The sequence below is a fragment of the Balaenoptera acutorostrata genome, chromosome 1 (assembly GCF_949987535.1).
Source record: "Balaenoptera acutorostrata chromosome 1, mBalAcu1.1, whole genome shotgun sequence".
Taxonomy (NCBI): Eukaryota; Metazoa; Chordata; class Mammalia; order Artiodactyla; family Balaenopteridae; genus Balaenoptera; species Balaenoptera acutorostrata.
The window spans coordinates 182,199,660-182,223,043 of NC_080064.1; the positions used below are offsets into that span (position 1 = coordinate 182,199,660).

A 23,384-nucleotide genomic window follows, 5' to 3' on the forward strand; every position below is an offset into this window, starting at 1 on the left:
TGGTATGTTCCCACTGACATCATGACAGAAAAATTTCTATTTTGTGAGCCCCTTTTGGAAAGCACGTAGACTGTTTTCCTGTCTTCAAAATGATTAACATTTCTTTCGTTGAGCATAACTTCATTTGGAAGAAAAATCTGGAAACTTCATGACTAGGTACAGTATCTGCAATCTTTGGAAACACGTCTGGTTTTACCGTTTGATAAAAAAAGTTTCATGTGCCACCTTGATCACTTTCTAAATTAGCATGAGTTACTGCCAAAGATGCTGCCCCAAATCCCTAATGGAGGCATTCATACTCCTTTTCAGTAGTCAACCTCAGAATTTTCATGAGAAAATGTGAGCAGGATATGAAATACAGTGTCTGGAAGATAAGGAGTCAACTTTAAGCAGAAGTTTCAAAATATCTGAGAGAAATAGGAAGCCATGGTTAGAGCAATAAGATAAGGAGTTCATTCAGATTGGATTACCTAGATAATTTTATTATTATTCAATGCACTACTGTCATAGTATGCATGGCGCTGAAAAGTCATGACTTCTATTGAACAAGCTCTTACTCTGGAAAATAAGATTAGAGGAAGATAATTACGCCAACTCTCTAATTCTGAATGAAGTACTTTTGTAGGCTGAAGTGGAAAATGACAATTTGTTTATTTCTGTATAGGGAGAAGTCTCTGAACACCCAGGAACAATACAAATCTCTGTTGAAGTTCACTTCTGCTTCAATGTCCCTAAAATAATACATGGATTCATAACTTTCAGCTGTCACAGAGTATATCAATAAAGCAGACTCCAAAACACATAACCCTCAATGGTTTAAGGACAAAGGAAATGAAATGATGTGAGTTCAATCTATTTTAGAGATTCTCATAAAACTTTTATATTCCTTTACTCCAACCTTTGTTCTCTGACAAAGCAAGTTATTAGTGTTTGGATACCATTTGACACTATGTACCTAAGTAACTTATTTTTTTTTTTTTTTTTTTTTAACTTTGGGTTTATTTATTTATTTATGGCTGTGTTGGGTCTTCGTTTCTGTGCGAGGGCTTTCTCTAGTTGCGTCAAGCGGGGGCCACTCTTCATCGCGGTGCGCGGGCCTTTCATTATCGCGGCCTCTCTTGTTGCGGAGCACAGGCTCCAGTCGCGCAGGCTCAGTAATTGTGGCTCACGGGCCTAGTTGCTTCGTGGCACGTGGGATCTTCCCAGACCAGGGCTCGAACCCGTTTCCCCTGCATTGGCAGGCAGATTCTCAACCACTGCGCCACCAGGGAAGCCCAGTAACTTATTTTTAACATTTGTTGCCATTAGAACAAAGAATTGAAATCAAATTAACGTCAAAGATAAGTGCATTGCCATATTAAAAGTCTTCCCTAACATTTCAACTTTTAACTCAAGTGAAAACATAGTAGTGTTTTCATTGAAATTTACTTTTATACGATTACATTTCTTAACTTGCAAAATTTGTATTCATTTCCACATTTTTGTAAAATAGACATTTGAGAACAACAATTGTAAACAAAACTTTTGTTTTACTTGTTTTGTGAAGGAAATTAGTTTTCAATAAAACAAAATGATGGCATGCAAGTGTTGTGTGCATTGTATATTTGTACTTTTTTCTGGAGAGAAAGTCCATAGCTTCAATTAGATTCTCTAGAGTCAGAGGCCAAAAAAGGTATCAAATTATTAATTTGAAGTCTTTACATTATTTCTGAAGAAAGCAGCAGTCTCCAGAATTAAACTGAAAACTTACTTTGACACTCTATATTTTCTTTATTTAATTTTTACTGAAATACAGTTGGCGTGCAGTATTATGTTAATTTCAGGTGTAGTACATAGTGATTTGACATTTGCACACACTATTAAATAATCACCATGATAAGTCTACTAACCATCTGTCCCCATAATACAAAGTTATTACAATATTATTGACTATATTCCTTATGCTGTATATTACATCCTTGTGGCTCATTTATTTTATGACTGGAAGTTTTTATCTCTTAATCCCCATCACCTATTTCATCCTGGATCATATGGTAGTTCTATTTTTAATTTTTTGCATTAAAAAATCTGTCGACAGTGGCTGCACAATCTACAGTCCCACCAACAAAGGATGAGGGTTCTCTTTTCTCCACATCCTTGCCAACACTTGTTATTTGTTATCTTTTTGATGACAGCCATTCTGCCAGGTGTGAGGTGGTATCTCATTGTGATATTAATTTGTATTTCCCTGATGACTGGTGAGCATCCTTTCATGTGCCTGTTGGCCATCTGTACACCCTCTTTGGCAAAATGTCTATTCAGGTCCTCTGCTCATTTTAATATCAGATTATTTGTTTTTCTGATGTTGAGTTGTACGAGTTCTTTGTATATTTTGGATATCAACCCCTTGTTGGATATATCATTTGCAAATATCTTCTCCCATTCAGTAGGCTGCCTTTTTATTTGGTTGACAGTTTTCTTCACTGTGCAAAAGCTTTTTTAGTTTTATGTAGTCCCATTTGTTTATCTTTTCATTTGTTTCCTTTGTCTGAGGAAACAGATCCAAAAAATATTGCTAAGACTGTACAAAAAGCATACATTAAAAGGACCATATGCCATGCTCAAGTAGGATTTATCCCAGGGATGTAAGGATGATTCAATATCCACAAATCAATCAATGTGATGCACCACATCAACAAACAGAAGAATAAAAATAATATGATTATATCAACAGAAGCACTTTTATTCAACATAGTATTCAAAGTCCTAGCCGCAGCAGCCAGAGAAGGAAAAGAAATAAAGGAAACCCAAATTGGAAAGGAAGAAGTAAAACTTTCACTGTTTGCAGATGACGTGATACTGTATATAGAAAATTCTGAAAATTCTACCAAAATACTATTACAATTAATAAATGAATTCAGTAAGGTTGCAGGACACAAAATTAATAAACAGAAATCTGTTGCAATTCTATACACTAATAACAAACTATCAGAAAGAGAAATTAAAACAATCACATTTACATTTGCATCAAGAAGAATAAAATACTGAGAATAAATCTAACCAAAATGGTAAAAGACTTGTACTCTGAAAACCATAGGCACTGATGAAAGAAATTGAAGACAACACAAACAAGTGGAAAAATATACTGAGCTCATAGATTGGAAGAATTAATATTGTTAAAATGGCCATACTACCCAAGGCAATCTATAGATTCCATGCAATCTCTATCAAAATACCAAAGGCATTTTTCACAAAACTAAAACAAATAATTCTAAATTTGTATGGAAACACAAAAGACCCTGAATAGCCAAAGCGATCTTAAGAACAAAGCTGGAGGTATCACACTCCCTGATTTCAAGCTATACTAAAAGCTACAGTAATCAAAACAGTATGTTACTGGCACAAAAGCAGACACACAGATAAATGGAACAGGATAAAGAGCTCAGAAATAAACCCATACTTGTATGGCTAATTAATCTATGACAAAGAAGGAAAGAATATGCAATGGGGAAAAGACAGCCTCCTCAATAAATGGTGTTGGCAAAACTGGACAGCTACATGCAAAAGAATGAAACTTGTATTTCACACCATATGCAAAAATAAATACAAAATGTATTAAAGATTTAAATGTAAGACCAAAAACCATAAAATGCCACTCTATATTTTAAATCAAACTTCCCACATAAAAAAAGTACAAGAAATGAGATAGGCAAAATGATTTCCTACAAAGGAAAATAAAACTACATGGTTAAGTGGAAAAAAGATAGTGACTTGATTAGTCATCTGATGAGTATAGGTGGACAGGTCTTGAGCACAAATGGCCAAGCCAACAATCATGTAACATGCACTTGTAATGGATTCTTTGCCTTGCGTCACTCTTGTTAACTACACTTCCATAGAGAAAACCTTCATAGCTAGAACGTCACTTCTACATGTAAGATTCAATGTGAGAGAGATGGATCTTCAGTTATTCCCCCTTTCCACCCCATCTAATGATGCCTTTCCTGAATGTGGCTGTGTGTTCATAGCTGTGCAGAAAGGACTAGTGAGATCAACAAGGCAAAGACAAACCTTGAGTTCATGCCACAGACATACTTTAGTTAATGTGTTCTTAAGGTAACTAACTTTTTGACCATAACTTTAAAAATAAATAAATAAATAAAAACAAGTATACTGCCATCCCCTATGAGGTCATAATATATGATTATGATGAAAATAATTATTTATCTACTAAAAATTATATATATAGGAAAGACAGGAAATATCTGAAAAGGAGCATATTTCTTTGCTTTGGAATAATAGACTTTACTGGGGCAGTATTTTAAGCTACACTGTACACTACAGTAGAAAGAAGCTTTCTGGAAAGTGCACTTTATTTTTATGTTAGCATGTCATCAAAAATCAGTCCTTCAATCTATCACTGATTATTTTAATGCTACTAAGATATAACTTTATATGAATACAGTAGCTACATTCAGAGGTGATTTTTCTTCATAGAATATCAAATACTTAACATTTGATATCTGGAAATCTCCCAATCTGAAAAATTCATGCAACTTCAGATCCTTTATTATTGTTGGCATTTATATATATTATAGATCAGTAATATGAGAGTTAGAAAGTTGAAGCAAGGGAACTTTTATCAGTAGTGTTTTGGGGTAAAAGGAAAAAGTATATGTGTTAGCTACCAATATATCTGATATATTTTATCAACTTTTTTCTGGGATATTTTTAGAATTTTTACAGTACTTTGAAATTTAAGTAACCCTAGCCATGAATGTGGAAACTTACTTTCAAAACTAAGTATGCTAAAATTTTATGTATAGTATTTTTTTTTTTTTTAATTTTTTATTTATGGCTGTGTTGGGTCTTAGTTTCTGTGCGAGGGCTTTCTCTAGTTGTGGTGAGCGGGGGCCACTCTTCATCGCGGTGCGCGGGCCTCTCACTATCGCGGCCTCTCTTGTTGCGGAGCACAGGCTCCAGACGCGCAGGCTCAGTAGTTGTGGCTCACGGGCCCAGCTGCTCCGCAGCATGTGGGATTTTCCCAGACCAGGGCTCGAACCCATGTCCCCTGCATTGGCAGGCAGATTCTCAACCGCTGCGCCACCAGGGAAGCCCCTATGTATAGTATTTTGTACACCCTTAATTATGCTATTAGAACTAGAAAGTATATTCATATTTGCAGATTAGATTGCTTCTACCCTTTGGACATTATTTATGTATATTAAATATCAAAACATAAATGACAGATGTTTCTGAGTTCATTTAGAAACACAATATGTAGTGTCTTGAAAATCAAAGCAAAGCTTCAGATTCAAACAAGCATAGTTTGAATTTAAATAGTTTCTTTTATTTCTTTTAAAAATTATAATTCTGAAAAAATACTTAAAATGTTTTTAATGGTTTATAGGCTTTAGCAATATAAATGAGTTTCTATCAAAAATGTTGACAAAATGGAAGTCGTTTTCTTAAAATAGTACACACATGACATAAAGTGAAGGAAAAAGGTATATGGTTAATGCTATGTGCTCTTCATTATTTCTATAATAAATACCATCGTGATATATGGCATTAGGTTGGTGAGCTACAAGGAAACTTGGACAGACATGCTTGCAGCCCAGTTTGCTCATGACACATAATTAGATTCATAACAAAAATATACTCAGAAAGAATATATAATAAAAATAATAAAACACTGAATATATACACAGAAATTATATTTTATTTACCATAAGAAAACTTAATTTTGGACTAGGATGTAAGTTTTATATCTTAGTTTGTTTTTTTTTTTGGCCACGCCATGCAGCATGTGGAATCTTAGTTCCCCGACCAGGGATCAAACCCATACCCCCTGCAGTGGAAGCATGCAGTCTTAACCACTGGACCTCCGGGGAAGCCCCATATCATGGTTTAATTTTTAAAATAACTAAACTTGCCATAATTTCACTTGGGAGAGGGGATGTAGTTAGGAAAAGCTTTCCTAAGGAAGAGAGGGAGAAAACTAGTATGTCTCCTCAGTATTTGACATAAGTGAGTGACTGCCTGGATGGAAGGAATTTAAAAGAGACCAGGTGTCAGGGAGGAGATGGAGTTCTGCAATGGGCATAATAAGTGTGAGCTCTGTTTGGATAAGCAAAGAAAACTGAAAGAGTAATACAGCCATGTTATTTTTTCTCTAATGCTGCTTACAGGCAAGTTACATGATTAAATGAAGAAGGCAGGGAAAGCAAGACATTTATAATACAACAGACAAATGACAATGCATTGCTAGTTAGACAGAATAATAAGTACCATCTAATTTTCTCTTTAAAATCCATTTATTCTTCAAAGCCCTAGATCATCATCAAGGGACCACATTTTCTAACTGAGGAATTACAGAGGAGGAAAATTAGGTTTTTTAAAATATTCCAATTGTTGTGAGCAAACTCTTTGCAAACAGCCCTTGGAATCGATTTAGTAAGAGAGTTAAGGTCAACATTTGTATCCTTACAACCTCTGTGTGAAATATTTTTACTACTTTTGTACCTTTAGAGTCTTTAATTGATATCCTTAAATTCAGTTGCTGCCCAGATCATCAAGTTATCACTTTTCAGTCATCTGATATTTCACAGTTGTTAAACTTTTAACATGTTAGCAGATTTAAATTTTCCCCTAATAGTTTATAACCTTATAATAGCCACCTAAAAATTAACTTGTAAATTAATCCAGAGTTAATAATGCAATTATTAACTGGAGCAATCTGGAGCTTCTGGAGCAATCTGGAGCTTATTAACTGGAGCAATCTGGAGCTTATATACGTAACAGAAATCACAAACTGTAGCCTTCTCAAAATCAGTCTGGTAGTATGGCTTTCAGCATCTTTTTAGGATGAATATGAATGTTTAAATAACTCCATGAAGAGAGTCTTTAGGAGAAAATATATTGCACTTAGGCATAATTTGGAAAATATGCAGTTAAGTATGTTAAACTAAATTAAATCCACAACAATAATTTTTGCAATGGAACAATTTCCTCAAGTGAATTCTCTAGCAGGAAATCTAGTCTGTGAAACCCATGAGTAGAGTTCTGAGCACTCCTTAGAGCACATTATATAAAGTGATATAAAGTGATAAGGAAACACACAATTAAGAGAAGTATTTGACTTGTCCCTTTTTTTTATGGTGTGTGTTGCTATTGGTTCCCTTTGCCTTTTTGTAAGACTTTTAAAATATTTTAAGCACCAACTTGGAAATTTACCAAAAATTTTTTCAAAATACTATTTTTATACTGATATAAAATCAACTGGAAGATACAAAAGGACATAAAATGTGATCTATAAATTAAAATCCAACTTGATAGCAAGCTTTTTACTTCTTTTGCCTTAGAAGTAACACAAGTTAGATTTTTGATATATTTAAATTTCATTATTCAATTTTTATAATATTAAAACATGAACTATACAGTATGGGACATAAATTTAAATTAATAAAAAGCAAATTAATCTTTTAATCATCTAGGACTCAGTCAATTTATTAATGTGATTTTACTATTACTTTCTAAATACAAGAGTAACTCGGAGATATCACAGGTTGGGTTCCAGACCACCACAATAAAGTGAATATTGTAACTGAGTCACACATATTTCTTTGCTCTTCCAATGCATCTGAAAGCTATGTTTACACTATACTGTAGTCTATTAGGTGTGCAATAGCATTCTGTCTAAAAACACAATGTAAATAGGAATGATTTCTCTGTAGCATGCAATGCTGCTTGACAGCATTTTACCCACAGTAGCAGAACTTCTTTCACAATTGGAGTCAATCCCTTCAAACCCTGCTACTGCTTTATCAACTAAGTTTATGTCATGTTCTACATCCTTTGTCATTTCAACAATCTACATAACATCTTCACCAGGAGTAGTTCCCATCTCAAGAAACCACTTTCTTTGCTCATCCATTAGAAGCAATCCCTTATTCATTCAAGTTTTATCATGAGATGGCAGCAATTCAGTCACATCTTCAGGCTCCACTTCTAATTCTAGTTCTCTTGCTTTCTGAAGTGACTTCCTCCACTGAAGTCTTAAAACCCTCAAAGGCATCCACGATGGTTGGAATCAACTTCTTCCTGATAATGTTGATATTTTAACCGCTTCCCATGAATTACGAATGTTCCTAATGGCTTCTAGAATGATAAATCCTTTCCAGAAAGTGTTCAATTTACATTGTCTAGATCTATCAGAGGAATCACTATCTCTTGCAGCCAGGTAGAGAGTTCATTTTATTATTATTTTTATAAATAATATTCTGGTGTTCTGTATCATCTTGACACATAATCAAGATAAATTTTTAAAATGTACAAACCATTATGTATAAAGTAAGCTATAAGGCTATATTGTACAACACAGACAATACAGCCAATATTCTATAATAGTTATAAATGGAATATAACCTTTAAAAATTGTGAATCACTATGTTGTATAACTTTAACTTATATAATATTGTACAGAAATTATACTTCAATTTTTTAAAAAGCCTTAAAAGCAAAACAATATATATTTAACAGAAAACATATATATATATACAAAAGTTTGGTGCATGAAAGCACAGAGTTAATATAAAACAATAAAGACTATGCAAAAATCCCAAAGCAAATAAAAAGGTAACTAAATGAAGTGAATAATAATAGAACCATTCCCCTTTAAAATAATCCCACAAAATTAACGATTTGTTAACTCGCAAAAATGTTTCCAGTATTTGAGATAAAGTGTCAGTACTTTAATTTCAGCAAACTAGAGGTTTCAAGAAGCCTATCACCTAAAAATTCTAGATAAAAGATGTTAAGATCATTTTAATGCATAAATGACCTGGGGAAAGATTAAGAGGATTCTTTGGAAGAAAGAATTGCTAACAAAGTGTAACCCAGTGAGGGCTGTAGTCAGCACATGTCCCATGGTATATACACATCCATAGAGTCCTAACGTTGGGGTGTAACATGGCACGTGGTCAAGAAAGAGACATCTGGGCCTGGGGTACAGTGGGAGGTTAGACCAGAGAACACGGTATAATACCAGCACTCCTGAAAAGTAACATTTTCAGTAGGTGAACTAGAAAAAGAAAAAGACCCTATTAGGGAGACGTTGAGCATACATAGCCATCTCATCCTTGGATCTGAGTGGAGTGGAGAAAAGGAAAAAATTAAGTTCAGGAATCACACTGGAACTAAAAACTTTCAGAAAGAAAATCATAGAGGCCTGCTGTAAAACCTCTAGCTGTCAAACAAAGATTCTGTCCTACACCACAGTGTACAAGTGCACATCTAGGGCAAGCATCTTACCTGGGGTAATGTAAATTTTACAGACCTCAGAAGGAAACAGTTGCCACAGTCTCTCTAGAGCTGTACAGTGATTAATTATGTGTTGGAGAGATCTCTCAATCTCAGACTTTGTTGCAGTTAGAAAATAAAGGTTTTTTTAAAAAATAGGTTACCATGCTTCTTATAAAACTGTGTTCCATTGTTTGCTCCTCACTCAAATGTAATGCTTTAGACTCAAATGTGAATTGAGCCCTTAGGTTAATAATTATACACTAATATGGTCAGTTCTGATCTATTGAAAATCTTGGATACATCACTGCACATATTATTTTTATTCACAAATTAAAATTCAAATAATAAACTCTTGTGAACCCGTTTTTAAAACTATAATTGAAAATTACCACACAATGTAACAAACCTATCTGAAACAAAACATTGATTAAAAGGCTAAGGTAATGTAAATTTATACATCTTAACATTACACATCCAAACTATTCTATAAGTTAGACATTATTTTTTAATAAATAGTATAACACAATATTTGGCTCTGTCCTATTTTCTTAAATGCATAATAAACTAGAGTATATGCATAAACGTATACACATACAAATGCAAAATACTTTATAATAAAACATTCTATAAGCATATACTTTTCCTGAAGGCTACTGACCTCCAGAAGACCGATACAAGGGTAATCAGAGGAGAAAACTGAAGAACTTCAGTCCCAGATATATTGTGAGAGAGACAGAAAAAGCACTTAAACTGAATATTTGATTATTGAAGGCCATCCTCATAAGCAAAATATTCTCCCTCAATTACACCTAATTATTTAATTGTTTACATTTACTAATGAAACGAAACGACACAAAACAAACAACTGTTGGGGGCTCTTTTCAGCCGGCACATAATCATCCATCAACATGTACAGAAAGAGTCTTAAAACTATATGAAGCTGGTCTGTTTAAAGTGAAAGGCATATTTTATCCCAATCAATGCATAAAAGTAAAATTATCCAGAACTGAGGCATGTTTCTCTGCTGTACAGTTCAGCTGTAATGATCCCCACACACTGCTCTTGCACATCAATTATGATAATCATAATCACGGTCGTTAAGCTGGATGTTCATTATTATCAGGATGCTGGTGACAGCAGATTCAATCACCGGGTGCCATGGGCAAGCAGTCACAGTCCCACCCAAGTTTCTGCAGACAGCGATGTGCCACATTAAATCTACGATGTGTTCCACATCCCACTCCATTCCAAACGCCATAGACGGTAAAGGTCAACTTTATGTTCTGTGCAATATGCTTAGGTTTTCTAAATTAATTCTATGGAGTACTAGATATTTTTATGCTTTGTAGCGTATAAAATCCTGTTTAGGACCAAAATGCACGTGAAAATAACAAAAAAGGGCTGCTTGTAATTCACCTATAATAAGGCGGATGAGGAGAGGCTCTGTCAACACGAACCATCTTAAAAGTCTCTGCTTGAATTTTGCAAGTAAGGAAAAACATGAAATGGTACTATTACAATCAGTTGTCTAAAATGCATATGAAACTCATTCTAATTCAGATAAAGGCCTCAGACTATTATTTCTGCTTCAGTAAATATGAACATATGTGAATGTTTTGACAATCAAAAGAATGTTTTTCGTATACGGAATTTTTTCTTGTCCAACTTAGACCTAGCCAGATAGATGAAATTAATGGTGACTGATAGAGTCTCCTTATTTAATTTCATTTGTATTTAAAACATTGAGATCAGCACAACAAAGAATTTATAAATCCAAAGTATTTACCTGAACTTAATGTTTGACCATTTAAGACACAGACCTACATTCTAACAATTTAACTTGGGGCATTTTACAATTAAATAAAAGAAATATGAGGAAGTTATATGATATGTACATTAATGCGTCATTGATTTCCATACTTTCACAAAATGATATATAATTACAAGAGATAGAGAAGGACACTACATAATGATCAAGGGATCAATCCAAGAAGATATAACAATTGTAAATATTTATGCACCCAACATAGGATCACCTCAATACATAAGGCAAATGCTAACAGCCATAAAAGGGGAAATCGACAGTAACACAATCATAGTAGGGGACTTTAACACCCCACTTTCACCAATGGACAGATCATCCAAAATGAAAATAAATAAGGAAACACAAGCCTTAAAAGATACATTAAACAAGATGGACTTAATTGATATTTATAGGATATTCCATCCAAAAACAACAGAATACACTTTCTTCTCAAGTGCTCATGGAACATTCTCCAGGATAGATCATATCTTGGGTCACAAAGCAAGCCTTGGTAAATTTAAGAAAATTGAAATCGTATCAAGTATCTCTTCCAACAACAATGCTATGAGACTAGATATCAATTACAGGAAAAAATCTGTAAAAAATACAAACACATGGAGGCTAAACAATACACTACTTAATAACCAAGAGATCACTGAAGAAATCAAAGAGGAAATCAAAAAATACCTAGAAATAAATGACAATGAAAACACGACAACCCAAAACCTATGGGATGCAGCAAAAGCAGTTCTAAGAGGGAAGTTTATAGCAATACAGTCCTGCCTCAAGAAACAAGAAACATCTCACATAAACAACTTAACCTTATACCTAAAGCAATTAGAGAAAGAAGAACAAAAAAACCCCAAAGTTAGCAGAAGGAAAGAAATCATAAAGATCAGATCAGAAATAAATGAAATAGAAATGAAGGAAACGACAGCAAACATCAATAAAACTAAAGCCTGGTTCTTTGAGAAGATACACAAAATTGATAAACCATTAGCCAGACTCATCTAGAAAAAAGGGAGAAGACTCAAATCAATAGAATACGAAATGCAAAAGGAGAAGTAACAACTGACACTGCAGATATACAAAGGATCATGAGAGATTACTACAAGCAACTATATGCCAATAAAATGGACAACCTGGAAGAAATGGACAAATTCTTAGAAAAGCACAACCTTCTGAGATTGAACAAGGAAGAAATAGAAAATATGAACAGACCAATCACAAGTAATGAAATTGAAACTGTGATTAAAAATCTTCCAACAAACAAAAGCCCAGGACCAGATGGTTTCACAGGAGAATTCTATCAAACATTTAGAGAAGAGCTAACACCTATCCTTCTCAAACTCCTCCAAAATATAGCAGAGGGAGGAACACTCCCAAACTCATTCTACAAGGCCACCATCACCCTGATAGCAAAACCAGACAAAGATGTCACAAATAAATAAAACTACAGACCAATATCACGGATGAACATAGACGCAAAAATCCTCACCAAAATACTAGCAAACAGAATCCAGCAGCACATTAAAAGGATCATACACCATGATCAAGTGGGGTTTATCCCAGGAATGCAAGGATTCTTCAATATATGCAAATCAGTCAATGTGATACACCATATTAACAATTTGAAGGAGAAAAACCATATGATCATCTCAATAGATGCAGAAAAAGCTTTTGACAAAATTCAACACCCATTTATGATAAAAACCCTCCAGAAACTAGGCATAGAGGTAACTTAACTCAACATAATAAAGGCTATATATGACAAACCCACAGCCAACATCATTCGCAATGGTGAAAAACTGAAACCATTTCATCTAAGATCAGAAACAAGACAAGGCTGTCCATTCTCACCACTATTATTCAACATAGCTTTGGAAGTTTTAGCCACAGCAATCACAGAAGAAAAAGAAATAAAATGAATCCAAATTGGAAAAGAAGAAGTAAAGCTGTCACTGTTTGCAGATGACATGATAATATACATAGAGAATCCTAAAGATGCTACCAGAAAACTACTAAAGCTAATCAATGAATTTGGTAAAGTAGTAGGATACAAAATTAATGCACAGAAATCTCTTGCAGCCCTATACATTAAGGATGAAAAATCTGAAAGAGAAATAAAGGAAACACTCCCATTTACCATTGCAACAAAAAGAAAAAAGTACCTAGGAATAAACTTACCTAAGGAGACAAAAGACCTGTATGCAGAAAATTATAAGACACTGATGAAAGAAATTAAAGATGATACAAACACATGTTCTTGGATTGGAAGAATCAACATTGTGAAAATGACTATACTACCCAAAGCAATCTACAGATTCAATGTAATCCCTATCAAACTACCACTGGCATTTTTCACAGAACTAGAACAAAAAATTTCAGAATTTGTATGGAAACATAGAAGACCACGAATAGCCCAAGCAATCTGGAGAAAGAAAAACGGAGCTGGAGGAATCAGGCTCCCGGAATTCAGCCTATACTACAAAGCTACAGCAATCAAGACAGTATGGTACTGGCACAAAAACAGAAATATAGATCAATGGAACAGGATAGAAAGCCCAGAGATAAACCCACGCACATATGGTCAACTAATATATGACAAAGGAGGCAAGGATATACAATGGAGAAAAGAGAAAAGACAGTCTCTTCTATAAGTGGTGCTGGGAAAACTGGACAGCTACATGTAAAGGAATGAAATTAGAACACTCCCTAACAACACACACAAAAATAAACTCAAAATGGATTAAAGACCTAAATGTAAGGTCAGACACTATAAAACTCTTAGAGGAAAACATAGGCAGAACACTCTATGACATATATCACAGCAAGATCCTTTTTGATCCACCTCCTAGAGAAATGGAAATAAAAACAAAAATGAACAAATGGGACCTAATGAAACTTAAAAGCTTTTGCACAGCAAAGGAAACCATAAACAAGACAAAAAGACAACTCTCAGAATGGGAGAAAATATTTGCAAATGAAGCAACTGACAAAGGATTAATCTCCAAAATACACAAGCAGCTCATGCAGCTCAATATCAGAAAAACAAACAACCCAATCCAAAAATGGCAGAAGACCTCTATAGATATTTCCCCAAAGAAGATATACAGATTGCCAACAAACAGTTGAAAGGATGCTCAACATCACTAATCATTAGAGAAATGCAAATCAAAACTACAATGAGGTACCACCTCACACCAGTCAGAATGGCCATCGTCAAAAAATCTACAAACAATAAATGCTGGAGATGGTGTGGAGAAAAGGGAACACTCTTGCACTGTTGGTGGGAATGTAAATTGATACAGCCACTATGGAGAACAGTATGAAGGTTCCTCAAAAAGCTAAAAATAGAACTACCATATGACCCAGCAATCCCACTACTGGGCATATACCCTGAGAAAACCATAATTCAAAAAGAGTCATGCACCACAGTATTCAATGCAGCTCTATTTACAATAGCCAGGACATGTAAGCAACCTAAGTGTCCATCGACAGATGAATTGATAAAGAAGATGTGGCACACATATACAATGGAATATTACACAGCCTTAAGAAGAAACGAAATTGAGTTATTTGTAGTGAGGTGGATGGACCTAGAGACTGTCATACAGAGTGAAGTAAGCCAGAAAGAGAAAAATAAATACCATATGCTAACACATACATATGGAATCTAAAAAAAAAAAAAAAAAAAAAAAAATGGTTCTGAAGAACCTAGGAGCAGGACAGGAATAAAGACGCAGACATAGAGAATGGACTTGAGGACATGGGAGGGAGAAGGGTAAGCTGGGAAGAAGTGAGAGAGTGGCATGGACATATATACACTACCAAATGTAAAATAGATAGCTAGTGGCAAGCAGCCGCATAGCACAGGGAGATCAGCTCAGTGCTTTGTGACCACCTAGAGGGGTGGGATAGGGAGGGTGGGAGGGAGACGCAAGAGGGAGGAGTTATGGGGATATATGTATATGTATAGCTGATTCATTTGTTATACAGCAGAAACTAACACACCATTGTAAAGCAATTATATTCCAATAAAGATGTTTAAAAAAATGATATATATATATTATTTTTCATTATTGATTTTAATAATTTTGGGAAAAAGTAATATTATTTGCTTGCAATCTGCTGACTTTGTGATGTCTTTGTATAGTGTTCTTCATATTAATAGCATTAAAAATAATACAAAAATATTAAATACTATTTGATTATTAATTGATGTAATGTGAATATGATTAGAGAAAGAAAACATATGATTTTTCTCTCAACTGATACCCTTTATCCCAGTTGTGTAGCAAATCGTCTGGAAATGATAACCTCCATGCTTAAAGATGACAGAAGAGAAAGAAAATTCTTCAGGCAGACAATCTTAAAACATGATGGAAAGGGTGGAGATCAGGAACCAAATGTATTTAATTGAGCTGTTTCTTGGCTGAAGTGAATCTACTGCATTGAACTAAATCTTATGTGCATTTAAATATTTGTCAATAGTCCATCTTCCAATAGAAGCATAAAACTACACCAGTCTTTTCCTTCTCCAACATTTTGAACTCAACAACTCGCTAAAACTATTCTTCATCTACTAATATGAATAAGTTATGGTCTCACATCTCCAAGGTCAAGAAACAAAGTTTTATATAAAATAAAGAAAAATAAGCCTGCTTTTAGTAATTTATTGGGCACAAGTCTCACCCAAACCGCTTTCAGCAAATCAAAACATAAAATATTTTCATGTAAACAATAGAATGACTACCCTTATACTTCATAGAATCTATTGGCAACACAGGAAAAATTTGTTCATCTAATATGGTTATTCTAAGAGATCAGAAGAAGGGGAAGAAGGAAATGAGGAGGGGAGGGAGAAATTTAAATTTGTATTTAATATTTTTCTACATGGTTTTGTGCAAGTGGATTAATGATTTATTAAGACATAAAGAATCCCTACACTTTCTCTCTTAGGTTTCAGGGTCTGCAAGAACAATTATTTGTCATTAACTTTTCAAGTATGTGTACTTTCTAAAGGTATACAGAGGCACACAATGATTCCTCAAAAAGAACAAAATAAACATTTTTTTTAGTGAGTATCCAAGAATTTCTGCAAGTTGCTTACTTCAGTTAGATAAATGCATAGTCTTGGAATATGTCAAAATATATGAATGAACCTGTTGCATAAAACCAAAAATTACTGTATTATTTTAGGAAAGAAACATTGGCGCAAGGATTTTTCTTACTCTGAAGTAGCTTAATGTCCTAAGGTAGGTAAGTCATTTAAATTTTAAAGAAATGAGAATTTCCTTGAATTAAATAGGATGGTGAGGGCATAACAGCAAAAAAACCCAAAAAACAAAAAACACAAAACTTTACGTCAAATAGAAAAATGAGAGGTAGATCACATTATGTACATTCAAAATACAAAATTAATTAGTTTAAAAATCATATTAAACCTATATTCTGAATGGTTGCATATTAGGTAAAAACAAATGCCTAGAATAGTCTTACCATGGATTTTTATGAAATAATATTGTTATGAACTTTTAGGTTTGTCAATCAGTGGACCAGATTGAACTACTCCTTGTATTTCTTATGCCATGGAATTACTATTTAGTGTTTCAGAAGACCATTTAAAAAAAATTAAAAAAGACTTAGTAGCGGTAAAAGAAAAAGGCACTTTCCAAAGAATCCAAGTTACTCCCCAGCAAGAGTTCCCTTTGACATTCCTATATTTAAAATGTCCTTAAAAAAAGAAATTTTCTTAGAATTTGGTAGAGAAAGATCTTGTTTCCCTTAACGGTCTAATGTGTCTTTTCCTCTTGAATAGTGAGGACGCCTCTGCAACTTGTGTTCTCTCCGTCTTTGCCACCCACAGGCTGCAATTCCTAAGTCACTTCCCACCATACTCACAGTTCCCCTTTATTTCGTGTGCACAGCCACTCTTCTCATCTAAGATCGTTTCCCCTTATTTAAATTTCTAGAATATGACTTGTGCTGTATTTGCCATTTGATAAGGTGCCTTAAATCCTTTTGGTAGGAGACTGTGTGTAAATGAATAAATCCTCATTGACAAACAATTAATAGAAATAGGCCTGGTAGTATATGGAACTCAAGAGCCCTAACCCTCTTCCAGAAAATCACTGCCTACTTCATTTTATCTGTATAATTTTAGTATGAATAAGTTTGTGCTTCTAACTGCTAGACAATAGGTTAAACACATAGTAAGAACTTTCCTCTTTACCTCCTATAGTGTAAGACATGTGAGTGTTTTCGCAATCTAGATATTTTTATTTAAGTGGTAGCAACTATAATTCTGGAATCAGAAAATAAATATTTATTTGCTTTTTTCTTTTCTATATGATATAAAGAGATGGGATATCACATATATCTCCCTCCCTCCCTCCCTTCCTTCCTTCCTTCCTACCTATCTACATACACACAGAGATTGAGAGAAAGCAGGAAAGCACTGATCTCCATGCCTGAGAGTTAGCTTAACTCTATTCCACAGATTCAGACTCTGACCCTAATTGGCTTTGCCAAAGCTAATGATCCATGCCATTTGATCACAGGGTACCTGAACCATAAAACACAAGAACACAACATCAAAAAAAAAAAAAAAACCCACGAAAAACTTAAATCTCTTACTGACATAGTAAGCAGCACTATCTTCACATAAAATAGCTATAAATAATTTTGTAACCATGAAGGTGTTAGTCGTAATGATTATATTTATATTTGCTATAATCAGTGTATATTTTTAGCCTTTTAAAAGAAACACTATTTTCTTTTTAATGTTGCATCAACTCACCTTGTCACAGATCCATTTCTTGGGATTTTCATCTCGGAAATGTTGACTTCCATAAGCATCAGGACCATACTTGCTTGATAAATGCATTGTCGGGATGTACTTTTTATTTTTATGGTAGGAAGAAAATGGCAAAAACCTGAAAGAACATTTAGGTAATAGTCTTAATTTTATTTCTAGAGACATTTGATTAAAAAAATAAGAAGTAGTAAATTACAGTGAAAATAATACATGGCTTGGAATCAGAATACCAGGTTTTCGCTTCAATCTCTGCCACTGACTATCTCTATTACTAACTTCTATGAATCTTCATTACTTATTCTGCAAGTGGAGGTACTAAAACATCACAGAATTTTTGTAAGCCTCAAATATTTTCTAAATATAGAAAATGTTAAATAATAAATTTATTAATTAATTATGCCAAATAATTCAAAACATCACATAAGTAAAAATGCCCTTAACTTTAAGATGGTAGTCTCCAGATGAAAAGGATGGCTAGCACAGGCAACTCTTATTGAAATGGGCTTCTTCAAATCTTAATTTACCCAAAAAATAAAGACAGATTGGTACAGGTTATAGATAATGACCCTTTTGAGTTAGTCAGACCTATATTCACGTCTTAGCTTTGCCTTGCTACCTGTGTTCCCTCATGCAAGTTGCTTGACCTGTACAAGATTTTAATTATAGGGAAATTGGAAAGAATGAACAGCTTAATATATACAAAACTTTACATGGAGGCTGAAAACAGTAAGTGTTCAATAAATAATGGGGGTGCTAAAGTAGAAGGAGCTTATTGTTGTAGCTCTCATTATCATATCATCATCATCATCACCACCATCATCATCACCATCATCATCACCATCATAATCATCATCATCATCACCACCACCACCACCACCACCATTACCATCACCACCATCATCATTATCATCACCACCACCACCACCAACACCATTACCATTATCATCATCATCATCATCATCACCACCATCACTGTCATCATCATCACCACCACCACCACCACCATTACCATCATCACCATCATCATCATCATCACCACCATCATCACCATCATAATCATCATCAACATCATCACCACCATCATCATCATCATCACCACCATCATCACCATCATAATCATCATCAACATCATCACCACCATCATCATCATCATCACCATCATCATCATCATCACCATCACCATCATCATGATCACCACCACCACCATCAGCACCATCATCATCATCACCAACATCATCATCACCAACATCATTATCATCATCACCACCACCACCATCACCATCATCATCATCATCATCATCATCATCATCATTACTTTTAATGTTATTTTGATCAACATAAAAAATGAAAATTTTAAACTCTCACAGGACAACTAAGATTGTGATGTGTCTTTAGTGTAACCTGATGAATTGTTTAATCCCTCACCAAAACTTTCTGAAATAAAGTAAAGGAATAAAAAAATTTGTAAACTCACAAGAAAGAGGACAAAAGAGAAGAAATAGAAGATGAAAATGCTAACATTTTGGCAGGTGGAAAGCAGAGAGAAAATTTAAAAACTGAAATCTAAGTTCCAGAAGAGGGAGAGGCCAAAGAGAAATGAAGCCATTAGTCCTGCAGAATCCTGGAAGACTCTAGAAGTTACTGCAGTGGGTGAGAGTGAAGAATAAGGCTGAAGACAGGTGAAAAACCTATGCCATGAATAATTAAATACCCAGATTCCTCTCTTAGTCCATGTATCCAAAACAATAGTGTATTCTCAGAAAACTTTATACCGGAGAGCTCTGGTCTCAGGGAAAGCAGGAACCACGGAAGGCCAGAGTGAGGCACCAAATGGAATATATGAATTTTTTTTTTTTTAATATTTATTTATTTATTTATTTATTTATTTATTTATTTATTTATGGCTGTGTTGGGTCTTCGTTTCTGTGCGAGGGCTTTCTCTAGTTGTGGCAAGCGGGGGCCACTCTTCATCGCGGTGCGCGGGCCTCTCACTATCGTGGCCTCTCTTGTTGCGGAGCACAGGCTCCAGATGCGCAGGCTCAGTAATTGTGGCTCACGGGCCCAGTTGCTCCGCGGCATGTGGGATCCTCCCAGACCAGGGCTCGAACCCGTGTCCCCTGCATTGGCAGGCGGATTCTCAACCACTGCGCCACCAGGGAAGCCCGGAATATATGAATTTTAATTCAAAGACTACTCATTGAAATCTTCCCTTGCTCATCTCGAAGTAACCTGGGAGCCGGATTAACAGATTTCAGAAGAGTAATTGTATCATCTCAAAAGATACTGAGAGCGCCCAGAGAAACAACTTCAAATATCAACATTTGGAGATCTCTTAACTAAAAGGTCATATCACAGTGCAACAAAGTCTATCAGTCAAAAAGCCATTCTCACACACAAATAAACTTTTTAAACTGATTTTTAGAGTCTCCTTTTTAATATGAATTTAAGAATAGATTACCAATTGGGGAAACTACCAACATGAAAGAAAGACATATATCTAAACATAAAAGATAACCTAGAGGAAACATATAATATAGGAAACAGGAGCAAACGTCAGAAAATTCTAATTAATATAATCAACAGAGACATGGTGTCAGTGAAATTAGAGCTAGATCCTGTTTTAAATACAAGAAACATTTAGAGGGAAACAGCAAGCTCTGGGAAATAAATATATACCGCTAAATTAAATATTCCGCCAAGAAAAATATTTTGAAATTCAGACTTTGAAACAATAAAGTTGAGGTTCAACAGATTTATTGAGCATATGCTGATATTTTCACATATATTATCTCATTTAATTAAGACAAAGAAGGGGCCTTTTCAAAAATCTCAGTTCAATTGAAAAAAATTTTGCCATTATATTCATAAATTTGTTTAAAAAATAATAAGCTTAGGAAATGTGGTGTTATTTCATCAATTTTCACACCTCTCTACAATTTCTTTTTAATGTTTATTAAGGAACTCCTTTTAAATATTTTTCCTAAGAAAATATTTTCTAAGCCAATTTAAGATAAAAAATAAACAGAACACAGAGCTTTGAATTATACAAAATTACACAGGCATGTATTATATATGCTCTTGAGAAAAGAGCTCTCATGTAAGACAGATTACGGTCCTTTCAGTGCTAATTTGCACATGGGATGGACATCACACATAAGAAAAATTAATGTGGCCCCAATGTCCCTGAGTATACAGAGGAGGTGCTGTGAGCTGGCTGCTGTACTTACACTTTTTATCACTTCTGAATTGCATTTTAATAGTACATTTTTCTTTTGTGTCTGAACAAAATTTGCTTTCTCAAGGGACTGGATGTCTGAGAAGACAAGGCGGAAAGACTAGGTGTTTCCCTGCACGTGAATTAATGTTAATTTCATTGAGCCATAATGTTTCATTAAGGTAACATGTAATGCATATTCTTAAGGGCACACATGTATGTGTATATAAGTATATACACTGAAAAATATTTAGATGTTTTATAAATAATATTTTAAAATTTGTCTTCAAATTCAGAAGAAATTATTTAATTCTCAAATAGAATTTGCTCTATAAAAGTATAAACAGCTATGAAAAGCCTAGAAATAAATTGAGTTTACAATCGAAAGTTTAGATAATGGTCAATTTTACTTTTAAAATGGTATCTTTACCAGTTTTAAATATATATTCAGATGTGCTTTATGCTTGCAGTGCGTACTTTTCAATGAACTGAACATCACATTAAAGGAGAAGATGATACGGCTTTGCTTGTTAATTTTTAAAATCTCATCAGAGATACAGATCTGGCAGAAATTCTTAAATTCAATGTGGAGATACAGTGATATATACAAACAAGTCAGTACTTGAATGTCTGCAGAGTTAGAGAAGAATTGGTAGGGGTCTCAGGAAGCAAAAATTAAAATTAATCAATTAGCTTCAGGGAAAATAAGTCCACTGCAAATATATTTTAAAAAGTCTTTATTCTTTAGTATTAATATACTTAATATTATTTTCCAAATAAGAAGACTAACAAATTATACTTATCTTTGTTTTCTTTATTAACTTTCATCCCTCCCTCCTTTTTGTTTATAGTCCTACTACTGTCACTCATAATTCTAGGTTTTCCTCCAACCTATTTATTTCACTGCCAGATAATTCAAATCTTCAATTATGGAACCCTATTACCTATTGATTCAAACCTATATTCTTCAGCCCAGCAGCCAGGCTTCTTAGAATGCACTTGGTCTGTTCAATCTCCTACCACTCCTTACCTGACGTCTTTTGATGCCATTCTCCTTCCTCCCTCCCTCCCTCCCTCCCTCCTTCCCTTCCTTCATTCTGTTTCCTTCATTTCTGTCTTTCTATCCCAGCTCTGCCTTTGTCCATGTTCGTCTTCCTGAAATACTGATCCAAGTACTACTTATCTTTCAAAATCCGGCTTAACACCCAGCTTCCTAATCATCCTACTCCAACCCACACTGATTTCTCTACTGTCTTAATATTTATTCATTAAACAAACATTAAATGAAATGCTTTTATATACTAAACACTTTGAAAAACACTGGGATTTAATGCTGGAAGATGCAGTATACCTAAAAGGAATTCACCTTATAACAGTGGGTGGAGAATGAGACAACATAGTAGAATGTGTTGGTTTTGTGATAAATACATGCACAAGAGGCAATTAGGACACAGAGGAAGGCTTATTTATATACGCATATGTGCTTGTAACATGCACATGTATATGCATATGGGGGTGGTTATTGGCAGGGAGTTGGGGGGCGGGGCATGGAAAAGCTGTCTTCCCAGACCATGTATGTCAGAGCTGCATACTAACACATATAGAGTTAGTCAAGTTAAGAAGCTGGTGAAGACTATTTTAGACAGAAGAAACAACATATACAAAGATATGGAGGTGAGTTAGAGCATAAAAAGGGATGCTGAAGAAATGGAAAGGGGTTCAACATAACTAGAAAATTGAGTTCTTTATGAAGGAAGCAAAGGAAATCGTGAACAGCTTATAGTGAAGATGAGATTGCTCATGGAAACTACACATAGAAATATATTACCGATCTTCATAAATTGCTAAATATTTTTCTCCATATATATTATGTATTGATTGCCCAATAGGGTAGTTATCCAAGCCACAGTGAATTCTGACTTAGGTAAATCATTTCAAACTGGACATGGAGATAATGATTCATAGATATCGAGATATATAGCTATGGAACAAGTCTCAAATACCTGTTCAGGTTTCAAACATGTCCTAGAACAGCCCTCTCTCTGTTAAAGGGCTTCTAGTGAAATACATGTATTAAGCACAAAGCAGGATAAAGGGCACCTTATTACAAGTTAGGAATTTTACTCCAGATCACAATAAATTCTCCAATGAGTTATGCAAAGCATGCAAATAAGTCTTTTCGCCTAGGCTAGAGGCAGGAAAAAGAGCAAACTGTAGTGAGTTTGTCCCCAAATTTAAAACAGACTTTGTGTAATCCACCCCTT

The 23,384-nt window shown here is 34.5% G+C and overlaps 1 protein-coding gene across 3 annotated transcripts in view; it reads right to left on the bottom strand.

The window, feature by feature from the left end:
• SPATA17 (spermatogenesis associated 17) overlaps positions 1-23,384 on the bottom strand; it is a 199,524-nt gene that overhangs the window by 31,039 nt on the left and 145,101 nt on the right. For all 3 annotated transcript variants that reach the window (XM_057556589.1, XM_007173524.2, XM_057556584.1), the window contains one exon: positions 17,889-18,024. In XM_057556589.1, coding sequence (XP_057412572.1) covers positions 17,889-18,024 — 136 coding nt within the window. The remainder of the gene's footprint in view (positions 1-17,888; positions 18,025-23,384) is intronic.